General features: G+C 36.8%; 1 protein-coding gene across 1 annotated transcript in view; it reads left to right on the top strand.

The window, feature by feature from the left end:
- LINGO2 (leucine rich repeat and Ig domain containing 2) overlaps nt 1-11,915 on the top strand; it is a 110,000-nt gene extending 98,085 nt beyond the window's left edge. Inside the window, exon 2 of the mRNA XM_043565162.1 lies at nt 4,959-11,915. Coding sequence (XP_043421097.1) covers nt 4,994-6,814 — 1,821 coding nt within the window. The 5' untranslated portion in view covers nt 4,959-4,993 and the 3' untranslated portion in view covers nt 6,815-11,915. The remainder of the gene's footprint in view (nt 1-4,958) is intronic.
- The last annotated feature ends 291 nt before the right edge of the window (nt 11,916-12,206 follow it).

The raw sequence follows: 12,206 nt of genomic DNA, 5'->3' as shown, positions 1-12,206 counted from the left end.
TAAACTGAGAAATACAGAGTGTGTAATCAAACTTTTATCTAGAACATAAAGAGTCCTGCAGTTGTAATAGAAAATACACTTTCCCTTTTCTACCAAAGAAATACTTTAAAAGCATTTGAAAAACATTTTCAAGGAGTAAAAACAGTAAACTGCCCAGAGAACCCACACATCTTGGCCCACTGATGGACACATTTGAGGAAACCAGGAATTCCTCATCCAGTAACTCTCCTTAAGCTTTCCATCTCAATGGATGACATTAAGTCCTATCCAGTTGACAAAAGGCTAGAAATCATCTTGGCATCTTCTTCTCCTATATCTCTCATAGCCCATCCATAACTAAATCATTTCTAAACACATATTGAGTCTGTCCATTTACCCAAACCTATTCCTATGGCCCTAATCGAGACCACTTTTATTCTGGCTTGAATGAATTTAACAGCTTCCAGAGTTTCAACTTTTTCCCTCCTGCCTATCTATTTTTCATGCTGCAGTCAGATTAATCGTCCCCAAATATAAATCTGATCATATCACTCTTTTGCATAAAACACTTTAATGGCTTTCTGTTGCCCTCAGGATAAAGTGCACAGAGCTTATCACAGTTTACAAGCCCATTCTAAATCATTCCTCTAATTACCTCTTCAGCCTCTTTTCTATTTCTCTCCTGTATTTGCTCCATCTATTGTGGACTACTTTAATTCTCCAATCACAGTGTTTCCACTGTGTCCATGCCATTGTTCTGTTTTCTGTGCCTAGAAATTACTGTATCTCTCTCCATGAAGGATGATGTTGGAGGGGAGGGGATGGAAATGGAAATACACTGTTGCAAGGTTACCATGTATTTTGCCTAAAGCACTTTGATAACTCTAAATAGATTGTGATAAATTAAAGATGTGTACTGTAATCCCTAGAGCATTAAATAAAATGTACATAAATATAGAGAAAGTCAAAAGAATTAAAATGTTATACTAAAATTAGATTAACATGAGAAAGGAACAAAAAATTCAAATAGTGACCAGTAGACAACAAATAGCAAAATGGCACCCCAGAATGCAATCAGAATGTAAGTGGAGAAAGCAATCTAACAGAAGGCAGAGATTGCAGAGATCATGAAATTGATTCAAAAGTGACAACTAGCCACATGGTGGCTATAAAAGAAACTACAAAGACACAAATATGTTTAGAGTTGAAGGATGTAAAAAGATATACCATAAAAACATTAAGCTCAAGAAAGCTAGAGTGGCTATATTAATCATTCAAAATGAGTTGACAATGAGTCAATACTCATTGTATTATACAAAAGACAATACTCAAAAGACAATGAGTATTATCAGAGACAAAGATGGACTCTTTCTAATCATAAAAGATCTGTAAAACAATCTCAGTAAATTTCAAAAGATTGGAAGGTGCAGAGTAGTTCTCTGACCACAACAGAATTACATAAATAAAATAAAGATTCTAGAAAAGATCTACCTAAATACTTGGAATAAGCTAACTCAATCCTAAATCATCCATGGCTCAAAAAAGAACAAAGTAAATTAGAAAAATATTTTCAATGAATAATTACACACACACACACACACACACACACACACTAAAATTTCTGAAATGCAGTTAAAGCAATGCATGGATTTATAGTTTTAAAAGCTTGTATTAGAAATGAGAAAGGTTCAAATTCAATGATCTAGGGTTCCACCCTACGAAGAAAATAAAAAGAGCAAAGTGAACCCAGATGAACCTGTACCAAACATCCATCGATGTACATTAGTTAAATTATTTCCTTATGATAGATCTTCAGAAAAAAAAAAAATTGTTCATCAGATCCACCCTCTACTTGAAGCATGGATATTTATTGGCATAGATTGTGATGATGAATTCACGGATGTGTACTTATCTCCCAACTCATCAACTTGTATGTCTTAAATATACCCAGTTTTTTTGTATGTCAATCTCACCTCAATAAAGTGGTTTTTAAAGATTACAAGTTAGGGGGCACCTGGGTCACTCAGTTAGTTAAGCATCCGACTTTAGATTTCAGCTAAGATCATGATCTCATGGTTCCTGAGATGGAGACCCTCATGGGGCTACATGCTGATAACTCAAAGCCTGCTTGGGATTCTCTCTCTCCCTCTCTTCTGCCCCTCCCCCACTTGCAGGTGAGCATGTGAGCACAAACTGTCATGCTCTCTAAATAAATAAATGAAAAAAAAACTTTAAAAAAATCACAAGTTAGGAAAAAAAATGGTTCAAAGGGGTGAACATATGGAACTGAGATATATTTAAGTATCAAGTAACCTTCATCATTGTTCTCCCTGAACTTATTGAAGGTTGTCTCAGCTTATATTTCTTCTATCAGTTTCTTCTACTCTTAATTCTGGATAAAAGTAATTACTAAACTTTGTTAATATGAAAGGTAAAAATGATATGCCCCTGTTGCTTAATTTACATTTCTTCTCTTATACCCGTGAAGTTGGTCACTTTTTCATATATTGGTTAGCTGTTTTAAGTTTGTATTACATTCATTGCCTTATTTTCCATTGATATTTACCTCTTTTCCTTGATGATTAATAAGAGCTGTTTATTTAATACTATCTTTAATCCCTTATCTATTATGACTCTATTCTCCAATTTGACAATTGCCTTTGGGTGTTGAATAGATATGCTGTTTATTCGTTTGTTATGCTATTGTTTTTTTAAATACATACAATCAAATCATTTTCTTTCACAGTTTCTAGCTTTATTCCTAGAAAATTCCTTTCAGCTCTATTATAAAATTATTGAATTTCCTCCTAACACATTATTTGTTCATGCATTTTAGTTCTCAATTCATCTAGAATTTATTTTATTGGAACAAGTAAAGTCGTGTAACTTTTCCCACTAAATAGCCAAACATTTATATTTTTCTCACTAAATTAACATGCCACCTTTTACCTATACTAACTTTTCAGATATACTTATATATAATTCCTTATTTTCTGTTTCATTGACTCCATTTTTGTGTATCATGCTGTTTTATTATTGTAGTTTTACAACTTATATTTAAATATCTTGTAGAGTAAGTCTATTGCCATTATTATTGTTTAATATTTCTAATTACTCACTTTATCTTCTTTGAAATGCACTTAAGAATATTCAAATCCAAAAATATTATCTCTGTGACATATGTATATATTGAGAACCAATGTCTTTATAATATTGAATCTATCAAAATACATAGTATATGTCTCTTTTTTCTCAAGACTGAATATTTGTCGCATTCTATGTATTTCTCATTAAAATTTATTCTGAGGTACTTAACTTTCTCAGGGGTGCCATGACTACTCATTTGCAACTATGTTTTCTAAATGTTTTCATTTTGTAACATGTTAATTTACTTATTCTCCTATTCTAATTATTTTTGGGTGATTTGCTTTGATTTTCAAGGTAGACATTAATTTACCAACAATTATAGTTTTACCATTATCTTTTCCAATAACAATAATTCCTGTGTTCCTATATAATTGATGTCGCTAGCACTTTCTCAATCTTTGCCTTATTTCTAAATTTGGGAGGCATTCCTCTAGTGATCCACCATTAAGTTTGATCCTAGTTATTTTTTCACAGATACATTTATGTGGATGTAGACATAGCTTTACATGTATAACATATATGTAAACACTGTGATTGGAGAATGTACTTTTAATTGCTCTTGTACAATCTAGGAGTGAATATTAAAATTGATCAATAACTTTTTATCTACAAATATTGGTTTTCACTACTGAGACTTATAACAAAAAAGGTGTTTGTGGATGAAGTATATGCCTCAGGATCTCATGTCGAGAAGCAAAGCCCAACAACACATCTCTTGCTCTTCACATGAACAGCGAGTTCAGTGTCTGTTAACTATCTCCAGTTAATGCATACTCATTTCCAACATCATTTGATGCCTATTTAATTGCAGTTTAACATGTTCACTGGGTTGGAATTTAATATGAAAGTTCATTTATTTTTTTTTTCTTAGAGGTACGACTCTTTACACTCTTCACTATGTAACCCCCAATTTTTTTTTTGTTCTTTATTTGAGAGAGAGAGAGAGAATACATACTGGGGAGGGGCAGAAAGAGAGAAACCCAAGCATGCTCCATGCTGTCAGTTCAGAGCCCAAGGTCAGGCTCAAACTCACAATCGTGAGGTAAAGACCTGAATGGAAATCAAGAGTCAGATGCTTAAATAACTGAGCCACCCAGGTGTCCGTGTAACCCAAAATCTTAAAGAAAGCATTTTCATCATCATAGTAGCCATTATGGTGCCTTGTTTCTGCCTCTCCCCTATAATTAAAATACCAAGAATATGAAGATATGTTTAAGATCTTTCTGCTTACCTCAAAAAAGAAAACCCCTTCATAAATTAAGACTGACTGAATTCTGAAGGATGTATACCTTCTAACTGAAAGTTTTTAATAGAAAGTTTATATATGAAGCAAATAAAGCCCCAACCTCTTATAGTGGAGGTACCTTTGTTTGTACTTTGAACCTCAGAGCCTGACATTGAATGAAGCTTCTATTAGCTTCATTCTGAACAGAGGATGATATCCCAACATTAGAGACACAAACAAGGATTCAAACTGAATAGGTTTCCTCTTAACCATTGACCTCTGTTGTCGTTGTCTGAGTTCAAAATAGAGCCTTTTGTGAAATGTATGCTGTTGGGCCTCAAAGTCTCTGCCAGTGTCTCTCTTTCATTGTCAAATACTGACATTGTCATAAGTATAGGATGCTATTAATATTATCACCCTCATTTTACAGCCAAGAAAACCAAACTACAGGGAGCAAAACAACTTACCTCATGTAGCAATAAGGACAGCTCTCAGCTTTCAACCCACATGGGTGTGATTCCATATCCAGGGTCCATTCCATTGTACTTGCTGTTTCATCTACCTATCCATGTCCAAACTCAACTTTTCGTGCTCCTTTCTCTTGCAGGCCCGTGACCGAGGTGTAGACTAAGAAGTGGAGTCATGCTTCACACCGCCATATCATGTTGGCAGCCATTCCTGGGTCTGGCTGTGGTGTTACTCTTCATGGGATCCACCATCGGCTGCCCTGCTCGCTGTGAGTGCTCCGCCCAGAACAAGTCTGTTAGCTGCCACAGAAGGCGGCTGATCGCCATCCCAGAGGGCATTCCCATCGAGACCAAAATCTTGGACCTCAGCAAGAACAGGCTGAAAAGTGTCAACCCTGAGGAATTCATATCATATCCTCTGCTGGAGGAGATAGACTTGAGTGACAATATCATCGCCAATGTGGAGCCAGGAGCATTTAACAATCTCTTTAACCTTCGTTCCCTCCGCCTAAAAGGCAATCGCCTAAAGCTGGTCCCTTTGGGAGTATTCACGGGGCTATCCAACCTCACCAAGCTGGACATTAGTGAGAATAAGATTGTCATTTTACTGGACTACATGTTCCAAGACCTTCATAACCTGAAGTTTCTAGAAGTGGGGGACAATGATTTGGTTTACATATCACACAGGGCCTTCAGTGGGCTGCTGAGCTTGGAGCAGCTCACCCTGGAGAAATGTAACCTAACAGCAGTACCAACAGAAGCCCTCTCCCACCTCCGCAGCCTCATCAGCCTGCATCTGAAGCATCTCAATATCAACAATATGCCTGTGTATGCCTTTAAAAGATTATTCCACCTGAAACATCTAGAGATTGACTATTGGCCTTTACTGGATATGATGCCTGCCAATAGCCTCTATGGTCTTAACCTCACATCCCTCTCCATCACCAATACCAACCTGTCCACTGTTCCCTTCCTTGCCTTTAAACACCTGGTATATCTGACCCATCTTAACCTCTCCTACAATCCCATCAGCACTATTGAAGCAGGCATGTTCTCTGACCTGATCCGCCTTCAGGAGCTCCATATCGTGGGGGCCCAGCTCCGCACCATTGAGCCTCACTCCTTCCAAGGGCTCCGCTTCCTTCGTGTGCTCAACGTGTCTCAGAACCTACTGGAAACTTTGGAAGAGAATGTCTTCTCCTCCCCTAGGGCTTTGGAGGTCCTGAGCATCAATAACAACCCGCTGGCCTGTGACTGCCGTCTCCTCTGGATCCTGCAGCGGCATCCCACTCTGCAATTTGGCGGCCAGCAGCCCATGTGTGCTGGTCCAGACACCATCCGTGAGAGATCCTTCAAGGATTTCCATAGCACTGCCCTTTCTTTTTACTTTACCTGCAAAAAACCCAAAATCCGTGAAAAGAAGTTGCAGCATCTGCTAGTGGATGAAGGGCAGACGGTCCAGCTAGAATGTAATGCTGATGGAGACCCTCAGCCTGTGATTTCCTGGGTGACCCCTCGAAGGCGTTTTATCACCACCAAGTCCAATGGAAGAGCCACCGTGTTGGGCGATGGCACCTTGGAAATCCGCTTTGCCCAGGATCAAGACAGTGGGATGTATGTTTGCATCGCTAGCAACGCCGCTGGGAACGACACCTTCACAGCCTCTTTAACGGTGAAAGGATTCACTTCAGATCGCTTCCTTTATGCCAACAGGACCCCTATGTACATGACTGACTCCAATGACACCATTTCCAATGGCACCAATGTCAATACCTTTTCCCTGGACCTTAAAACAATACTGGTATCTACAGCCATGGGCTGTTTCACATTCCTGGGAGTGGTTTTATTTTGTTTTCTCCTCCTTTTTGTGTGGAGCCGAGGGAAAGGCAAGCACAAAAACAGCATTGACCTTGAATATGTACCCCGAAAAAACAATGGTGCTGTTGTGGAAGGGGAGGTGGCTGGACCCAGGAGGTTCAACATGAAAATGATTTGAGGGTCTACCGTTCACACTATTGTTTCTGTGTCATTGTGGGTAACCAGTGAGACAGCTGGCACAGTGAATTACTAGGTTAAAAGGCAGCCAAGTACAGCTGCCCCTGTGTCAAAGCAGGGTCCATGGAAGCAGGAGGACTTCTTATGGAGACTCTCCACCTACAGGCAGGCAGACATGTGTCAGAGCCCTTCACAGTGGGATACTAATTGTTTGCATTGCAAATATTGGCATTCTGGGGATCTCAGTAATGAACCTGAACCTTTGGCTCATGCTCATGGACAATTACTCAACATTTTCTACCACTGCAAAAACAAAAGAAAAAAAAATATAAAGGAACAACCTACAATGTAGGATTTACATATTAAAAAGACACATTTGTCTAAAACATACTCTACAGAAAAATTTGTATCTCTGATTATCATTTGTTAAAGCCTTGCATCATACCATATTGTTGATTCAGCACCACAAAGAAATCAATATATTCTTTACTCTTTTTTTTGAAACATATATGCTGTATATGTTTTAAAGCAATATGAATGAGAGGTTGTGCTTTTAGTTACTCACCATTATAGATCCAAGTGTGATTTCACCTTCCTTTACATAGAGATGACCCTGAGACTAGATCCCTGGAGTTATGGGCGGAGATATGTGGAATGAGGAGTTTGTCTGATGTAGGATGCCAAGAAGTAGGACCCAAGGAAAAACTGCTCAACTCTGTTAACTTCTGTTACTATAAATAAAGGCATGTGCCTAGTTTTGATACAGAATGGAATATTTTTTATACTTGTGATATCACACTGGACCAGTTTACTGTAACAAAGCCCTTGGTTTCTCCAGAAGGTTGTGTGCCACTAGTTGTACCTGTAAAATGCAAAATGCAAGGTAGGTGTTAATAATGAAGATGATCCATTTAAACACAACTTGATTTTACTTTCATCAGTTGAGACTAATGGGTTAATAGGAAATCGAAGCACATATAGTCGTTGTATATACTCATACGGTGATAATTTACCTTGTAGCTGAGATCAAGAATTCGATGTTCAAAAGCTCTCTGGATGAAAAGGAGTTTTTCTCAGATGCCAACACAAACCAGGGTGATCCAGGCATACCATGATGTTAATGCAACTGAGGATCTGTTACAATGATAGCTGTCTGAAGGCTGGATTGCTGCCAGGAACTATCTAGCTACCATTCTGATGTTTTCTATTCAACTATTTACTGTACATACAGTATTATCTTGAATGGGTAACTTCAGGGTTTTTTCCCTGCTTCCTTTATTTTGAAAATTATCTTGTGTACACAAGAAGTATTGATCTTGTTTATAGAGAGGTGAGGAAAAAAAGGTGAATTAAACAGCACTTAGTTTTTTCTCAGTGAGGAAAAACTAAGATCACTAGCCCTACAAATATGTTAAATGGTGCAGATACTTTTACCCCTCTAACCCAAGAATCTCTGTCCAATTCAGTTTGTATTAATGATTGTTACTTAAAACATACTTTTAAAAAAAATGGCATCCTGCCACTACCACCAATGATCTGGTTCAAATGAGCCATAATTCCATTTGGCTAAATGTTCAGTGAATGGTTTTCAAGGCATATATTCATATGACCTGAGAAAGCACTGAATATAGAGTGTATTCATGAAATATGATCTATTTAATCAGCAAAAGATAGGAAATGTCTATACTTTCTACATTTTGAGAGGGACCTGAAAATGAGCCCCCTTTTGGACAGTGAATAGGAGCTGTCTGAGGTTTGGTTCTTGACATATCTGATTGGGGGTATGACTTTCAAAAAGCTGGCTTTTTTTTTTTTAGCATTTGAAATTTTGAGGAGCTTCAATAAAATTAAATTGACCCCAATAAAAAAGTGACAGGTCTAGAAATTGTTTTGCCAGTTGGATAGTAGCACAGTAAAACCCCTTCTCCCTTAATAAAGGGTAGAAATGAGATAGAAAGATTGAAGAATTGCCTGTTTAAGTCATTTTTCATTTGACTTTCCTAGTGATTATCATCAATCTTTTAGAAATTCATTTTCCACTCATGGCAATTACTTTATATTATATATCCAATAATACAGATCAAGATTTTTCTGCAATTTCTATTTCTTGTGTGCAGGTGGAATGCAATCTTTCAAACTGAAAAGAGAACAAACTGGAGGGCTAGTCTTTCAAAACTTAATAGAAAATACTTCATCTTATTGTCCAACAAAAAGAGAAAACACTGAGCAATTAACAAAAGGGCTTTTCGATTCTGCTATTTTCTGTTAAAAGTTAAACACAGCTTAGTCAAATGAAATTGGATTAAAGTTAACCCATCCATGAAAAGATTAAAAGATTTTGTGATTATTCCATTGGAAGAAGAAAGACTGCACTTTTTCAGGGGTTTCCATACCCTGATCTGTGGAATAATACGTATTTAAGATATTAACAAGCACTGTTCCAAAAGAAATTTGATAGACTACTAAGTGGGGAAAATGCTGCATTCTTTAACCACCTCTTGAAGTTCAAAATCTACATGAACCTAATAAATCCTCTGAAAGTCCTGTAAAAAAGAATTCTGTTTAATATTGTCTCCTTAGGGTTTCTCTAATTTACTTGAGCATGAAGCACTTCCTTTTATGATGTAATGGTTAACATCTTGAAAAACTAGAGTTCCAGCAAACTCAGTTTGGTCAACAGTGGACTAAAGTAGTCCTATTCTGAAGTATTCCTAAACCCACTGTTTCCAATAAGAGTAAAATTTACTACTTGAATTGGGCTCCAATAGATTACAAAAAAAAATACCACCTACATTAAGTGATATGATCATAAAAATGTATTAGCCAGATATTTCTAGGAGAATCTGCTGCTTTCTGCCAGAAATATCACCTAATGGATTTACAATTAACTTGAGGCTACTTAATTGTCTACAGTCTTCACTAGTGGAGCAGATCTTGGATTCTTTTTTACATCTGTAAAGCTCTGACCAGGGGTTCCATTAACTTGCTCTGGGGCTTAGTATGGAGTTACACACAAGGAATTTTCCCTTATAGCTTTAAATTACATCTTTGTTAAAGCAAAGTAGGCCATGGTAGAGAGTAACAGCTCAGAGAGCACATGGGCCAAATTCTCTTCTTAGTAGTCATCTCTGACTCCTCTTCTTCCCAGAGGATTTGTCTTAAAGTATCTCAAGAAGAAATACAGTTCTTTGGCTCTGCATTTAGTTCTGAATTGAACTGCTGGGTTGATTCAGCATTTCAGTTTTGTGTGTGTGTGAGTGTGTGTATCACATACATAATATATATGAAGCATTTTCAGAGAAATATTTGTTTTCTCTAGCCATTAAATCTCTAGAAGAACAAATTCTCTGGCTAGAGTTCTGATAGTCTGAGAGAATTGATCTATGTCCCCAGGTGTCTGAAATGCATATCATTAGAGTAAGGTAACCCAACCAATCTGGCTTAGTGTGTTCCTGGTGAGGGATTTCTATTTGTCCAAATTTTCGTAGTACTCACTTTTTTAAACCTCATTTCATTTTCATTGCATTTGTAATTATGAACTCTTCCAATAGTCTCAAAATTTAAAAATGTAAACCATAATTGCCAGACTTATACTTCCTAGTTCCTGAGGACATTTGTCAGATTTCTAGTTTTGCTCAAGCTTTCTCAGAAATTTTGCTTATCACCAACAACTCCCCCATAGTACAAAAGCATTCAGGATGTGCTCTACAGTGTTGAAGGCAGATTCTTTTTTCATTGTTCTGTCAACTATTTTGTTCTCCTCAGTTCTCAGAGAAACCCAGAAGTTGTATAATCTTCTATGAGTATCTTTTTTAGGTTTTTATTTTTTAAGTTATCTCTGCACCCAGAATAGGGTTCAAACCTACAACCCCAAGATCAAGAGTCATGCGCTCTACTGACTGAGCCAACCAGACACCCCTTCGATGACTATTTTTTAAAGGGATTATATAAATCTCACCTGCATTGAAGCCTGACTTTTGTCACTTTCCATGACTCAAGTAGGAACAAACATATTTATATTTTAGTATGAAAGAGAGGATGTGATCTTGGAGAAGAAAAATTAAGTACAGCTCCATGTAAATGAACTCACCCTTCCAGGTTTTCCCTTCATCTCTGCGTCAAGACATTTGTTTTAACTCCATGGGCTATGCTCAGAAACTGTTCAGCAACATGTAATATGTCTTCAGGCTTTTTAGAAAAGAAAAAATAGATCATTTTCAGTGTAGAAACCTAAGACCTGACAAAAGGACATTACCAAATTTAATGAAAGGTTAGAGGGAGATACTTGAATCCATTTTAATTCTATTTCCTTTATTGCTAAAATTCATAGTTACTATCTTCCAAGAAAGAATCCTAAATTCTTTAAACTTAGGTTATCTTTCATCCCTGTTTCCTATGTCCTGGTCACCTTTATATAGCTCACATGATCTATTCCAAAGGGATTTTATGACATGTGAATCTAGTAACCAAACCTTTGGGCTGAAAGCTATTCATTCTACTGGGTACTTAGGTAAAGATACATCATTCTTTATTACTAGCATTAGGGCCTAGCAACATTCCCCATGGGACAAGTACATCATGTATGTGCCTGGTTATTTCCACAGACCTTCCACCACTGCCTTTGGGAGCTCCATTCTTTCTGTAAAGTCCTTGATATTTTCTGATTGAGGAGTTTAAGAGCAACTCTGCCTCTTTTTGTGGGAAGCCTTGATAATGAAATTTTATCTGAATTGTTGATTTCAGAATGACATGTGTTGGTTAGGCACAGTAGGTGCTTCCTGGTACTTTGGCAAACACTTGACAAATCTCTAGGTCATTGTTCCCTTAGCTCCTTATCCCCAAGAGAGCCATCTTATTCTCACTGTAGTGAAAATATGGCTATAGGGAAAGGACAACTTCACAAATGAAGTCTACATGCTCAAAATGATAGCTGATTTACTATGATATTTAGCTAAGTCACATAACAAAAACTCGGTCTAGGGGCCATAAGTCTAAATTTGCAAGGTTTAGCCAAGTAAACCATGGTTTAAATCAACAATGACAAGTTTCCAATTGTGAAATTGGTTGGTCTGTTTTGGGAGCTGTAAATGTGGCTATATTTCGCAAAAAAAAAAAAAAAAAAAAAAAAAACAAAGAAAGAAAAAATTGCTTGTCTTGTGTGAGCTTTGCCTAAGAAAAATAAGAAAAAATGTTCGCAGCCAAAAAAAAAGAAAAAATATATGTAATATATATACGTAAGTATATATTATATATATGTGTGTGTGTGTGTATATATATATATATATATATATATATATGTATATATATATATATATATATATGAGTAAGAGGTTTATAAAAGGTTTATTTTTCTAAAACAGGCCTGGAGCTGATGTTATTCCTTCCAAATACGG

This window comes from Prionailurus bengalensis, chromosome D4 (genome assembly GCF_016509475.1).
Source record: "Prionailurus bengalensis isolate Pbe53 chromosome D4, Fcat_Pben_1.1_paternal_pri, whole genome shotgun sequence".
Classification (NCBI taxonomy): domain Eukaryota; kingdom Metazoa; phylum Chordata; class Mammalia; order Carnivora; family Felidae; genus Prionailurus; species Prionailurus bengalensis.
The sequence above is the reverse complement of the archived record's forward strand: the minus strand, read 5'-3'. Positions and strand labels throughout refer to the sequence as shown.